The sequence below is a fragment of the Acartia tonsa genome, chromosome 9 (assembly GCF_053477335.1).
Source record: "Acartia tonsa isolate MP-2025a chromosome 9, ASM5347733v1, whole genome shotgun sequence".
NCBI classification, from domain to species: Eukaryota; Metazoa; Arthropoda; class Copepoda; order Calanoida; family Acartiidae; genus Acartia; species Acartia tonsa.
Window position 1 is genome coordinate 8046458 of NC_137268.1, and position 15695 is coordinate 8062152.

General features: G+C 30.9%; 2 protein-coding genes and 1 long non-coding RNA gene across 3 annotated transcripts; 1 reads left to right on the forward strand and 2 right to left on the reverse strand.

The window, feature by feature from the left end:
* Nucleotides 1-3841: 3841 nt before the first annotated feature.
* LOC145328128 (uncharacterized) lies at nucleotides 3842-11082 on the forward strand. Its single transcript, XM_080171707.1, has 3 exons — nucleotides 3842-4069; nucleotides 7742-8041; nucleotides 8426-11082. Exon 3 carries the CDS (start codon nucleotides 8428-8430, stop codon nucleotides 9709-9711), a length of 1284 nt encoding a protein of 427 aa, XP_080027833.1. The 5' UTR covers nucleotides 3842-4069; nucleotides 7742-8041; nucleotides 8426-8427; the 3' UTR covers nucleotides 9712-11082.
* Nucleotides 4481-7353, reverse strand: LOC145328129 (uncharacterized). The gene is made up of 5 exons (XM_080171708.1): nucleotides 7263-7353; nucleotides 6053-6816; nucleotides 5498-5556; nucleotides 5173-5285; nucleotides 4481-4765 (listed from the first exon to the last, which is right to left on the reverse strand). Exons 2-5 carry the CDS (start codon nucleotides 6193-6195, stop codon nucleotides 4643-4645), a joined length of 438 nt encoding a protein of 145 aa, XP_080027834.1. The 5' UTR covers nucleotides 6196-6816; nucleotides 7263-7353; the 3' UTR covers nucleotides 4481-4642.
* Nucleotides 11083-13500: 2418 nt separating the features above from the next.
* Nucleotides 13501-15437, reverse strand: LOC145328131 (uncharacterized). Its single transcript, XR_013882343.1, has 3 exons — nucleotides 15188-15437; nucleotides 14645-14753; nucleotides 13501-14331 (listed from the first exon to the last, which is right to left on the reverse strand). It is a non-coding gene; the product is annotated as an uncharacterized LOC145328131 (long non-coding RNA).
* Between the last annotated feature and the right edge of the window lie 258 nt (nucleotides 15438-15695).

Sequence of the window (15695 nt, forward strand, 5' to 3'; positions counted from 1 at the left end):
AAACACACTCTTCCGAACATCTTTTAATGATTTAAAAACTGAACTAAATACTAATAATGCTGAAATTGAAGCAAAAGGTTCAAATATAGCTATTAGTCTGAATAAATTTCTTGCACTTACAAATAGATATGATCAATTATCAAAAGAAATTGATACAATAATTTCGCATATGACAGCTCTAGACCAACAAATTAACTCAGATTTTGAAGTAAATTATATAATAGATGAAAATAAACAATCTTTTCATTTGGATAATTTTAAGATGCATCAAAAATATTTAAAGGAAGCTTTTCAACCTATACCTTCCATAACTGAAGCAATGAAAAAAGATAATACTTTTATTAGAGGGGTAGATCTTACATTTAATAATCTCTATATTCCTGCAAGAATTTTAATAAGTTTTCTGGAAAATTGGATTGTAACTTTCAAATATTGTTTCCAAGGGGTTGTAACAAATGATCTTAGAAGAAAATTGACTCCTGAAAATAAACACTCTGACTTAGTAAATATCAATTTTATAGGATCAGGTCTGGTTGATAGTAAACCAACATTCTATTTAGAATTAAATATTTTATCAAACAAAATTAAATATAATTCTTTGATTGCGATACCATACGCGGGAATTTCTTTGGATGCTTATTATTACTACAATACAGAAAACCAAAAGATTGCTAAATTTATCACTGAAGATGAAAAACAATTAGGACTAAATGAAGCAATAACTTTTTGTTTGAAACATATAAATGATAAGAAATTTGACCTTATTATTCAATATTGTCCTTTTATTAGCAATACAAAATTATTTCAAATAACAAACGAGGGAATTTTGCTTTTTAAACATGATGATAAAATAGGTAAAGCATTTGTGATAGGGCTTCAAAAGGATTTAAATAGTTCAAATTACCCGGTACATATTATGTTTAATGGGAAATTGGAATTTAATCTACCTCACAAAGGAGATGTGGTAATAGAAAGACAATCTAATTTTAAAGTAATTTCTTCCTCGTTAACATCTGATCAAAGACATCTATTGGAATTAAAAGTTAATGATACCAGAAGTAATCTGGAACAAGCTACAATTATTAAACATATAAGTAACTATTTCAGAAATTCATATTATCAGATATTCATTAATATTTTTGTGTTTAGCTCAATAGCGTTTTTGGGAGTTGGATCTAAGGAATTATATGAAAAAATTAAAGCACATTACAAGCCTCGAAATAGCTCTAAAAAACTTATAATAAACAGATTGGAAACAATACCTTTGAGATCTAGAAGTAGACGTTAAAATTTAAGCATTGTTATAGTTGAACAGTAGTTCTAAGTATCAGTTTTTAAAAGTAAATTTTACAATATTTTTTTGGGGGGGGTTGACAACTTTAGTTAAAACAATGTTTTAACCATTTGTTATTCTCCTTCCAGTAGAATTTTTCTTCCAGTCGATAACCTAAAACGCAAATTATCTATTCAAAAAAAAAACCAGTTGAATCAAAATAGGTAATCAAAAAAAAATCTCATCCTTATGTATTTAAAATATTCAGAGTAAAGTGTATCTCACTCCAATGCATTTAAAATATTCAAAGTAAAGTGTATCTCATCCCTATACATGGAAACAACTGTTATTATTAACTAGTTTTAAGCGTTTTCGGATTTTCGATTAAAAGTTTTCTTTCAGAAAATATTGAGTAACTTTAAAACTAATATCATATGTGTTTTCAACATTGTAATAGAATTTTAAAGACCGAGCTCGATTAAAGAGAGACTACAAATAAAAACTTTTCTTTGTTTCAATCATATTTTGGTTTTAATATATAAGGCGGAAAAATTATTTAAGCAGTTATGTCTACAACAAACTTTAGACGGTGAAACATAAAACTTTAAGTGATTAAAGAATGAAGAGAATTTTTGGTAGGCTTTATTTTATAATATCAATTAAATTTTCAATAAATTTTATAAGATAGAGTATATAGCTTACATTAGATAGAATCTTATGTTTTAGGAAGGAGTCTAGAACTAGATATATGTAATACAAAATTGTAGAACTATTGCCTTAAGTTTTGTCATAATTTTTGCATAATGAAATTTTTTTGAAATATTATTAAAATTCCTTTAATTTTTTCTCCTAATTAAAAGATCTTAGTTTTACGTTTAAATTTGTAGATTCCTAGGTAAAATTAGAAAAATATTTTAATGTAATATTCTCTATGATCTTAAACAAATTAAAGAGCAATATAGGAAAGTTTATTTCATTTAAATTTAACAAAGCCAGTTTTTCTTTCCAAATATAATAACTGTTGAGTTTTAGTTGAAAATATAAAAAGAATTTTTTCTAAGTAATTATTAAAGTAAGATTTTAAATAAATAGATATATATAGAGGACCTTTAAGCATCTTAATTAAACTCTTATATGTTGAGGCAATGAAAGTAGAAATTCTAGTGTTTCTTTAAGCAGTACAATTTTGGAACCCAAGTATATTCTCTCTAAAAATGGCAAAAGAATACCTAACAAAAAGAATGACATTTATCTATAGGTTAAATACACCAGGATGTAAAGACCTTTAGTTAAATAAAATTGTTCACCTATCTCGAAAATGAAAATCAACTATATAATAATCATTAAATTGATTAGCCGTAGTAGAATATCTATACCTACTTAAGATTGAATACACCTAGGTTGTAAAGATCTTAACAAATGCTACAAGGAAGAGAGAGGACAATACTTTAAAAACTAAATTCTAGTGTAAGAGAAATATTAGTTTGAACTTAAATGCCTTCCCAAAAGAAAGTTTAATTAAGTTTATTGAAATAAGACTTTATATATTGAGTTTGTTAGATTAAGATTAGGTTAAGATATATTAGGATATAAAAAGGTAATTAAAATAGAATTGAAGTACAGAAAAAAGATTTTGAATAATTATAGCGGGAAAATTTTATCAAGAAGCAAGATTTTATAAACATATTTATCCAATTAGCAGGTTTAACTTAATTCTTTAATTATCTAGACTAAGACTTTTCCTATAAACAAGATGTATATTAAAAGATTACTACATAAGTAACATTTTTTGTAAAAAAAAACTTGAAGTTATATCGAAAGCTTGAACCGAAACATTTAGTTATAAGTTTTGCGTTAATTAAAAAAAATAATAAGTTTTTACTACTGAGGAGGTAAAATATTTGATAAGAAGAATCACGTTTTAAAAACAACACTGTATTTAAGTTAAGTTTGAATATTATTTACAAATTTTTGAAAGATTTAGTTTAAGTAAAAAAAAAGTTATGTACAATTTTTAAAGTATAAATTTGAGTAAAAAATATATAAGGTAGCTTATCAAAATTGAATTTTCTGAGGTAGTTAATAAAAAAAAACATAGTTATTATTTAGGCCAAAAACTTTAAAACAAAACATTATTCATAAATTACATAGTAATTGAATTAGTTTATAATTTTATCACTGTTTTTATAAGAATTTGATGGAGGAATTTTGAAATTTTGAAATCTTTATTATACATGCCAAATTATATAAGAAAATAGAATAATAGGTATTTAAACTTTGAGATCTTAGTTTACTAAATATCACGAAAAGACACGAGGTAGTTTATTATGTTTGAATTATTGAGGTAGTTAAAACAAAATAATATTTATCACTTAAGCCAGAAACTTTAAACCGAAATGTTTAGTTACAATTTATGAAGAATTTCTTTTGATTTAAAAAACTTTTTTTTTCACTAATTTTATGAGATTTTTGGTGGTGAAATTTAGAGTAATTACAATTTATGAAGAATTTCTTTTGATTTAAGAAATTTTTTTTCACTAATTTTATGAGATTTTTGGTGGTGAAATTTAGAGAATTTTGAATTTGTATATTTTTATCACAATTTTTATCACAGATTAAGTCCAAAAGTTGAAAGTCCGAATAAAAAAAAAGGTCCGAAAGCAGAGTTTTTTTTATCAGTTATGAATATTGAAATTTAAAGAATTTTGAATTTGTATATCACAATTTTTATCACAGATTGAGTCCGAAAGTTGAAAGTCCGAAAAGATTGAGTCCGAAAGTTGAAAGTCCGAAAAGGTGGGTCCAAAAGCAGAGTTTTTACCAGTTGTGTATATTGGGGTTTGGAACCATCTGAAACAAAATTAAAATTGATTAGCATTCATTTATTGTAATAAGGAAATAATTTCTCAGTAAAAAAAAAACTTTAAGATGTGCAAACTAAAGAACTATAAACTTATAGTTAGAAATAACTCCTCTAATTTAAGGGGCAGGGATGAAATTATAGTTAGGACTTCCAATATAGATTTACGACTCATGGAAGAAATTTTATTATGGCTTATTCAACAAACCCGATTAAGATTAATGCAGAAAATTAGTAACTTAAAGAATAAGGAAAAAAGTAAACATTGCATTAGAAAGAATAAGCAAGCTGATGATTTAAATAAGTCATCAACATTTTTTGAATACATTGAAGTTAATATGCGTTTAGCTAAGCAAGTACAGAGGGCAATGCTTCTTAGCGTAGTTAAAACTTTAATGAAAAACTTTAAAAACTTAAAAACAATACTAGCTTTACCAAATAATTTGTTAGAAAATAATAGGTGAAAAGTTTAATTTTAAAATACTGTAAAACTTTTATAAAATTTGTAATTACACATATAGTAAGCTAGGTACTGTAGTTAAGATTTGTTTTATAAGGAAAACTTTTCTTACTCTATTCACGGGCAGCAAGAAAGGGTTTCTTGACTGTCCCAGTTCCGCAGATAGACGAGCCTATAAATAAAAATTTTTATTAGGTAGGAATTTATGTTTTAATATCTGAAAGTATATATGATCAGAAAAAAAGTCAGTATATATTATAGAAAGGGTACTTAAGATTTGAGGAGTTTAAAGTAGATTAGAAGGAAGTAAATTAAATCATTTGAATTAAAGAAGTTTAATTACCAAAAACCTAGTATAAAATCTTAGTATATTAAAGTTACAGAAGCGAAGTAAAACTTAATGAATTAGGTAGCTAATAATTAGTTTAATACACCTATAAATAATTAGCAGGGATTCTATGCAATCGAATAAAAAAAATAGCCTACTGTATATCAAAGTTTATTTAAGTTTAGAATGACTTTTATAAAAGTAAAAATAATAATTTCTTTCAGAAGATATAAAAGCCTTATTTGATATACCTCTAGATTTATCTCAGGGGGTTGGGGCATCATTTCAATCGCCTGATTTGTCCGAGGGGGTTGTTGGTGATGGTGACGCAACTCTAGTTCTTGGCTCTCATCTCGTTCGGGATCTAAAATATAAAAAGACTTTTAACTAAACTATATTAAATGATTATTAAAGAATATTTACATCCCTGTAACATCACTTATAGCGAATATTGGGTTTTAAACAGCTGTCAATACCATAAACTAAATAAAAATCTAATTATAATCTATACTACTATACTCATATTTTTTATAATTGTCATTAACATATTAGAAAGGAGATAAAAAAAAACTTTACCTGGTTGGGAAATATTTTGTCTTCTCTTCTTAAAACATAACCTCAATACCGCCGCCGTTCTAAAAAAAATGACAGCTGTAATTACTTCGGATGCTAGTATCAAAAAGCCTACCCGGGCTACAAAGCTATCTGTAGGCCTGGACTTTTATAGTCCTGGACTCATAAAGATTTTACCAAGAAATTGCGTCAAGATAGATTTGCGTTTCCAGATTAAAGCACCCGAAAGTCATTTTACTATGCTTAGGGAGAGATCAAGTTTAAGTTTAAAAAATATAATATGCACTGGTGGGATCATAGATCCTGATTATTCGGGTAATGTTTATTTCATACTTCATAACTTATCAGGGAAAACATATGTCATCCAAAAGGGTGAAAAAATAGGTCAAATGATATTTCTAAAAAGCTGCTATCCAAAAATATTAACCATACGCAGTTTTGGGGCTGAAAATGCAAATAAGCAAATGTCAGAATTAAAATATTTAAGAGAGGAAAGAGGAGAAAGGGGATTTGGTTCTAGTAATGAAATAGAGGGGGAGAATAAAATAATAAACTTACCCGAGAGCCAAAAGTCCAAGGGCAACAGCACCAAGAAATAACTTATCGGTCGTAGCCTCATCGCGTTCTTCTTGCAGAAGGGAATTGAGAATTGTTTTAATTTTATTTAAGATAATCTGGGAACTTCCATCCGGGATACTCATTGTTGTAAAAAAAAATCTGAAATTAAAATTTTTTATAGTAATAGGTAAGTAAATCTAAACTCAATAATTATAGGTATTAATTTATCTATTGACATTATTAGTAAAGATATATAGGTAAGCATAATCCATACTGATGTTTGTGTTTATTAGTTTAAGCATTGATAATATTAGTAGAGAGATAATAGTGTTTAAAGAACATTTTTTTTGGGATAATGTACAACTGTATAATAGGGGGATTCGCCTTGTTAAAACATAGGTTGGCAATTTTTTATAGTTCTTACAGGGCTTAATTGTTTTGTTGACACTACTGTAAAAAAAAACTTATTAGCAGTTGGTACTTTTCAGTTACACAAGAGATGAAAATTCTAAACTGTAATAGAAAGTATGAATTTAGTTTATCTCAAAAACAATAGGAAACACTAAGTAAACTTTAGATTGAAAAAGATTTTTGCAGATTATTCACAACGGAGTCAGGAGGGATAGTAGACAAATTGGGGCCAAAATTAGTAGTATTAAAATATTTGGTAGGATCAAGGTTTTTCTGGGTAGCACGATGAACTCTTGAGCTAGCCGTTTGACTCTGCTGGGAACGCCGTTTAATCTTTTTAGTACACTTTTGACCTACGAATAAAAAATCAATTAACAACAAAAATAATAAGTTTTCTTTTAAATTTAACCGTTCTAGTAAATACGCAATAGAAATTAAGAATGCCGCTGATAATTATGAAGTTTGAAAAATGAAAATCGCGAAACCTATACACGAAGACGACATTATGAATAAGGAAATTTAATTAAAGTAAAAGAGAATATAACAAAAGCAAAATAAACTAAATTAAAGTCTAAAAATAATATCTATTGGTTTAATTTTATTTTTTCCATCTTATTCTTATAATTTTTTGGACACACGCGATCAGTATTGGCCATTTTAAAAATTGAAATTTGATCTTTTTGATAATAGTATCATAAATATATATAATCTATATAGACTAACAGACTATAAAATCGTTCGCACCCAATAAAAAAGTCTGCAAATTAATTTCATAAAATAGCATAAAATAAAATCTTACCCAATGCAAGCAAAGCGAGTAATATTAGGATAAGAAATAGGGCCACTAGAATTGTACCACCAATAACCAAAATGGAGAAATAACCTGGGCTATAAAAAAAAATACATTTTATTAAAAATGATAGGTAAACAATTTTTTTTCTTTTAAAATTTACCTGCTAATTATTTCATAAATTGACTGATAGGAATTCTTGGCAGCCAAACCATAATCACGGTGGATAGATTTGTTATAGGCAGGACTCGGTTTTGGGGTAAAACTGGGAATATTTGGTAAACTATAAGTTTTTGTGGAAAAGTTTCCAACCTGGGTTTGAGGACCAGATTTAAGTTTTCGCTTATTTGTAACTTTACCATTGAGTTTAGGAGAAGGTATTTTAGTGGTAGGAACTTTTGGTAGATAAGTGGTTAGAGGATCCAATTTCACTTCTTTAAAAGGAGTTGAAACCATTTCTTGGGTCCTAAAATTTTTTCGAATTTCAGGCTCAGAAAGTTCCTCAGAATCTGCCTCCAAGACCCGGAGAGAGGAGGAGGTGGAGGTAGACATAGAGATAATTGAGAGACCGGAACCTGAAGTTATCATCGTGGTGGACGGAGATGAGACCACTCTTGATGATGGAGGCGAAGTTGTGGGCGTTGGCAACGGAGAAGACAGCGTTGCTACATCAGATTCTAAAGTGGTTGCTGAGGATAAGGGTGACCCTACTGAAAGCAAAGAAGCTGATGAGGTTGGTGAGAATACAGAGGATGGAGCAGCTGTTGAAGCCTCAGATGTAACTGAAGGTAACTTTGAGTTATCAGTAGATAGATGTGTAGCAAGCTGGGTTAGAGTTTCTTGCAATAGAGCTGGTTTTTCTAAAGTAGATTCCAAGAAAGGAATGTCAGGGGAAGATGGAAAAGTAGTAAAGTAGTCAGAGGAAAAATCAACATAGGAGGAATCACTAATATTCAACGCATCTTTAACAGATAGATTGGGTTGTGTAGTGTAAAGGATCACTTTCTCATCATGCACATCATTTTCATAACTGAAGTCAATAAGCCAATTTCTTAAAAGTGGCATCATGGAGAAAACACCCAAATAAAAAACACTTTACTATAATGAAGTTGTTTTAAGACTAAAGGAACATATTATCTAACAACAGGGTGACCAAAAAATATTTTATTTAGACATGGAGGTCTGTACACCTGCAACAACAAACGGCCATCATGTTGTCAACAAGGAGAATGGTCAGGGAGAGTCAGAGAACAAGGAGGTTAGTGAAAATTCGTATGAGGTAGCTGAAGATTTCGACGACTTCGAAATTTTAGAGGGGTTTGATAGTCCAAGATTGATTAGAAAAAGCTTCCCTGTCCTCATCGGCGATCACTGTAATACGTCTTTTTCCATCCCAGCAGAGAAAAATCTTCTTGAAAGAAAGATTCAAAATAGGCGGGCTCTTTACTCACCTTTTTACTTCTCACTCCCTTTTTCTGAGAAGTCAACACTGTCAGAAATCACAAACACGTCATTGATTTTTAAACCAAGTTATGCTCTATCACCCTATTTAGCTTGTACACAAAAATTTAATTATAAATTGACAGACATAGATAGTGAAACATTGTTCAAACACAATCTCTACTACGATAAAATTGCTGTACTCACAGGGGCTGTTGAAAAAAGAGCAGCTATACTTCCTTGCATGCTCAGAATTGATGAGAATAATGTTGAACTCAATCTTCTCAGTAGGTTTAGGGAAACTTGGGGAATCCATAGAGTTCAACAGGCAAGCATAAGTAGCGGGGGGTTTAGGCCAGCATTACAAAGCATGACTAAGAAGTATATCCATCTCTTTGCTCAACCACCCCCACCCCATTATTGTTTCTTTAATGCCAGTACTAAAGATAGTGAAAGTAATCAATTAGTAATTAGACAGCACTATAGAAGCAGTTATTACCAGAAGTTGTATGAGACTAAGACAAACCTGATCCAAGTGTATGGTTGTCCTACAACAATACCCAGCTCCCAATATATTTGCCTTGGAGCACAGGATCAGGAAATTCTTGACTCATGTACCTTCGTGGATAAGGTCTATGGGATTGTACCAGTGGACAATCCTAGAGACCTGAATGTGCTTCTTAGTCAAGGGGAAGAGCTATATCTCGTGGACTCTGGGTACATGAGTGCCCAGTGTCTCAAATTGTATGGGTATTTCCCTGAGGACATTTTTTGGATGCCCCATACAAGGGACGAGATTCGCTCAAAGATTAGAGCTAAATTCTCAGGGGAGGGAAAAATGAACGTTGATAGGTTTCTGGATTTATCTCTGGTCAATATCAGAAATTTGTTCAGTGACTCAGGATTCAACTTACTTTTTGTCTCTCTTCCAAGTGGAAGTATCCTGAGACTGACTCCTGCTCTAATTTTTACCCTTGTTTTGAAACATAGACAAAATGATTTCACCCTCGTCAATTGAAAATTTTTTTTTTGTTTTTTATGCAGAGAGGGAAGGATGATTTACTTTTTATTAAAAAATACAAAAAAAATCAATTTGACTAATGTCCAGTAAACTAAATAAAAAAGTTCTAAAAATAAAAAAAAACATAAAAAGAATTGTAGTTTTAAAATACAAAAAAAAAACCAAGTATTAGTATATTTTGAGTTTCCCACAGAAAGTGCAGTTTTTGCTACAATTTTACTAGAGCAAAAACTAGGATTGCACAACAATTCAAAGTTATATAATTGTGTTTTATATCTAGAATATTCTAGACTTTTTGTAGGAAACAAGAGTATAGTTATTTACTGTGATTCAATAATTTCATCATTATTTTGTATTATGTAATTGTATATAGATACTAGAATGTTCTTAGAAACACTTTAATTATACAAGCAAAAACCAATGAATAAGTTTTTGTCATACATAAAAAGCTAATATTGCATCATGTGTAAGTTTCCAGAATCTTCTTTATTATATGACAAAAACTGATGTAGAAGTTTTATTATGACATAAACAGCTAATATTGCATCATGTGTAAGTTTCCAGAATCTTCTTTATTATATGACAAAAACTGATGTAGAAGTTTTTGTTATACTTTTTATTGCACAAAAAGCTAGGATTGCATCAGATTATGCCATTAACTAAATTCTAGAACATTCTAAGATCTCAGTATAAATAGAGCAGCAAAGTATTTGGTTCTCAATGAGCCTTGCACATCTTTTATTTAACCTCTGTATCTCTTAATGTTTAACCTATCTAATGTGTTTATCTGTATACTATCTCTTTTCTTAACCATTCTGTTAGTTTTGATTAGAATGGTGTTTATTTTTATGTGTATCAATTTTTCATTTATCTTAATTTCTGTTTTACTCTTATTGAGATTTATAGAAATTTTACAAGTTCCCTGTTGGGACTTGTAAAAATCAAATGAAACTCAAAACTAGAGAAATAGGCTAAGTTCTGAAAAATCATATACTTATGCTGCTTTAAAAAACTATCTTTAGCAAATTTATCTAAGTTTAACTATTATATCTTTGGACTTGTAAATTTACAAAACATAATGAAGTTTGATGATTATTTTTCAAAGTATTTGGATAACAAACAATTACATGTCAAGTGTAAAGAAAATCTTAAAGAATCAAATATTATAAGTTTAAAGTTTACTTTCTTATTAAGAACTTATGGTTTACACTTTGCAAATCCAAAGATATGTTTTAACTGTCATAAAACATATTTAACCTTATATAAAATAATTGAAAATAACTTAAAAAACATTATTATACTTATGTTAGAATACAATACTAAACTATGATACTCACATTTAATCAACAATAAAGTATAAACAATAAACACTTAGTACATTTTTCACTTTGGTATATATTGAATAATTTGAACTTGAAGTTGTGAGACAACAATTCTTTATTGCACAAAAGTTAATAAATAATAGGAGATCTTCGCGTGGAAGTGTTTACAACACTTAGGTCTTTGTATTAATTTTGCCATTACTTAAGCAGTTTAAGAGTAAAAGTAAAACTAATTTAAAAACTTAACTTATAAGCATATCATAACTTACTAAAGGACCTTTGCCTCTATATTATCTTGGTAAATGTTTATTATTTAAATATTCTTTATCTAATAGACTTTTTCTTAGAAAGCAAAATAATTACTAATTTAAAGCTTGTTAGAAAGCCCTAGTACCTTTGGAAGCGGTTAGTAAAGAGCGGAGTTATTCCTGCGGAGGGAATAGCGTGATTAGTGGTTATGTATATAGTTGATATTCATTAGGTTATGATAGTCTACATGTACAACTTATTAAAGGACCTTTGCTACTATATTGTCTAAATATAAAGTAACTTCAAAAATACTTTGATGATTTCTTTTATTTAGAAATTCAAAGTAGTTGCTAATATCAAAGCTTGTTAGAAAGCCCTAGTACCTTTGGAAAACGTTAGTAAAGAGTGGAGTTCTTTCCTCCAACTTGATTAGGAATTATTCAAGTGCAAAAATAGAATCATTCTTAGTTGAGGGTTAGGAATCAACGTGGTTAGCAATTACATATATAGTAGATACAAATATTTTAAATCTTGTAAAATTACTAGAGATTAAAGGACAGCTATCTGTAGGCGTTTGGAGCTTTAGGGACTGAAACGCACGACACAAATGCAATTGAGAACCTTGTGTACAAGCAATTGCAACTAGATGACACTCTAGAGGCCCTAGAGAATGCTAGTATATTTGTGGCCATTGGTCGCGGCCCTAGGGGGACACTCGCACCGGTTGACACTCCAGAGGCCCTGGAGCATACCGGAACATGGGAACCTCTATAGTTGTACCTCTCTTTAAGGATGCTTGATAAGAAATATTAAGTTGTATAATACATGCTGAATTAGATTTTGGGACACTGATTAGTACAGCTCTGTAGCTTAATAGCTTGGATTCTAGGAGTAAGGGTACGGTAGCGCATCAAGTTGTACTTGTATAAGCCGGCTATGCAGTTTACTCTGAGTTTCTATTGTTATAAGAAAAGCAAAATACATCTGGTAGCTTGCTAGAGTTTAATTAAGCATTGGATAAATCTTTATTTATTTATTCTTGGAAAATCTAGCTTTATTTAATATTCTCACAAATTATAGCTTATAAGTACTTCATAACATAATTTTAATCTAAGTTTAAAGTATTGAATTGAACTGCTTTTTCTTTGGCAAAGTTGAATTGTTTATCACATCTATCACTTGAATCAATTTAGCCTAACCAGCTAAATGTTGTAAACTTTGACAATATTGCGTTTAACTTATTCGGTTTGGTAGCTAAGTTTATGCTTTGTCATATGAGTTGGAGATTGGCTTCAACTTGGTTGGTATTCTCTTCTTGTTCTGAAACTTGGCACGTTTTATTAGAATTGGGAGAAAACATATCAGTAGCGAAGCTTCTTTATAACCAGGGAAGTAAGTCTGTGCGTCTGTTTTACCAAGTTTTTAACAAATAGAAAATTAGTCTTATTAGTAGCGAAGCTACTCTATAATTTGAAATGTCCGTCTGTCCGTCTGTCTGAATGTCCGTATGTCTTAGTTTGGGGGAAACGTGATTTTATCGGCTCCTATAAAAGATAAAAGGCTGAAATTTTTTGACAACATTCCCATTATTAAGGAGCACAATTAACTATAAAACATCAATAGCGATAGGACCGCTTTTTAGCAGGTTTTAGGCTATTTTTGTATTTTTCACATTTTTCTCCATATCTTCGGTGTTTATGGTCCGATTTCCAAAATTTTTTCAGTTATAGATATCAAAATTAAATTTCCTGTCGTTTCAAGAAAACATCAATGGTGGTCAGACTGCATTTTTGCAGGTTTTTGGCTATTTTTATATTTTTCACATTTTTCCTCATATCTTTGGTGTTTATGGTCCGATTTTTAAAATTTTTGTAGTTAAAAATATCAAAATTAAATTTCCTGTTGTTTTGAGCATCCAGTATGTAATTTACTTTGACCGTCAGTCAGGGGCGTCCAAGCTTTTTATTTTGGGGGGGGTAAAATTTTTTTAAGGTGGGGGTAATTCGGTTTGGGGGGGGGTAAAAAGGCGCAATTTTTTTTTACCCCCTCCAAAATTTTTACCCTGGGGGTAAAATTTGCTTGGGGGGGGTAATTACCCCCCCTGAAATCTGTTGGCAGGGGTAAAATTTGTTTACCCCCCCCAAAATTTCCCCCAGGGATAAAATTTTTGGGGGGGTAATTGTTGCGAGTCGCGGCTAATAGATTAACATGCATATAAATAAAACACAATTTATTAACAGCAAATTATGATTAAACTAAACATAGATCATAGCACATATCATATTAAAGATTAAACATTACACATATATTATCAACATAAATTATTTATATATATTTGATACCATTGGGCGCTGGCTCTTACTTATTCAAATGTGCTAGCAATAAATCAATGATGCTAGCTGTAAGTAGCCAATAAAGATGGCGCCGATTTTGAGATCTGCTTTAGGCGCCGGTGCTTAATCAGTGGGGCGCCGGAATATAATACGAGGCGCCGGCTACAGCTTAACAAAGGCGCCGGAATATAATAGGAGGCGCCGGAATTGGATACGAGGCGCCGGTTACGGCTTAACAAGAGCGCCGGACAATAATAGGAGGCGCCGGCAACAGTTTAAGGGCGCCGGAATATAATAAGAGGCGCCGGCAACAGTTTAAGGCGCCGGAATAGGATACGAGGCGCCGGCTACGGCTTAACAAGGGCGCCGGGATATAATCGGAGGCGCCGGCAACAGTTTAAAGGCGCCGGAATAGGATACGAGGCGCCGGCTACGGCTTAACAAGGGCGCCGGAATATAATCGGAGGCGCCGGCAACAGTTTAAAGGCGCCGGAAAAGGATACGAGGCGCCGGTTACGGCTAAAAGAACGAGGCGCCGATTCTAAACTAACTAGGCGCCAGATCAAGCCCAGGTGGGGCGCCGAATTTTGGTGGCGCCGATATTTGAGTACATATTATATAATAGAGATAAATCAGACTAATATTACATTTTTAAAATTTAATATATTGATGCAGTTTTTGCTCTGTGGGAGTGATTCAATTCAAGCTTGAAACTGAAATTATAAAGACTATCAATATATCTGTTTTAATATTCTGTACTCCATCCAAAGGGTTATGACTAATATCTTACAACTAAACTCTAGTATTATTCTATTGGAGTTTCAAATCAGATCATAGTCAACTATTATTTCACAAGTTCTGTGATTAAACTGAGGAGCAACATACTCTACTTTTACTCTATTGGTGTGTACAAATGGCTCTAGCCTGGATTTCGGGCAAAGTTAGGTGACTTTCCTATTTAACTTTACTAGTATGACACCTTAATATACTTATTTTAACCTTCTATCCAGTACATTATGTACATACCTTTAACTGCCACAAAAAAGCCACTAGAGAATTAGGTATTTATGCCAGGAAGGATCCAACAAAACCATTAGTGAACAATCTTCCTGGTTGTGCTCAAACCGTGATAGTCCTTAACATTATAGTTGTAAATATTATGTAAACAATCTAGCCCAATCCACAGATTTAGCTGTCCTTAATAAATAAATGTTATTAGCTGCGCTTTCCAGGGAAGCAACAACCAGTCCAGCCTAAATAACCTATATAAATATGGATTATATCTTCCACCAGAAGGGCTAAAAATTATTAGTTAACTGCAAAAATGTTCTACCTGTACACTCTAATCTTGTAATTACCATGTGTGGTCTACACTAATAATTCTATTGTTCTATTCACACTGTGCTAATTAAATTGTAGGACGAACATTAATAATTTTCCATTTTAGTGTGCAAAAGTTATATTAGGTTACTTCTATTACACAAACGATATATTATGGTGTATTTAAAAGCCAATTTCACCATTTCTGTATATCTTTTAATACATAGACTTACAATAATAATATATTACCTCTGAATATGTGCTAATTGGTGGTATCGACAGAAAAGTATATAATCTTCCCGACAGGGATGTGCTCCTGCTTCAGCGAGTATATTGCAACTGACGTTGTTTTGGTGTGTTTCAGTGTCCGAATTTTCTGTTTTATAATTTTTTAATTATATGATTAATAATATTTCTGAAGTGTTTTTGATTTTATAATAGATTTTTTAAATATTTTGTTATATAAATTTTAGCAGCGTACATTTACAGATGATTGACCATGGACTCTTGGTGGGTCCTGAAACAGTAATTTAAATTTTATCAAAAATTTAGTATTAAAAATGAGCGCGAAGCGCGCAAAAATTTTTTTTGTTAGAGATTTTCTATTTTGGGGGGGGTAAATACCCCCTCCTAAATGGTTGGGGGTGCCTACGGCACCCTCAGGGTAGGGGTAAATTTTAAATGGGGGGGGGTAAAATGAAAAAAAATTTGGGGGTGCCTACGGCAGCCCCAAAATTTTTTTTGTTAGAGATTTTCT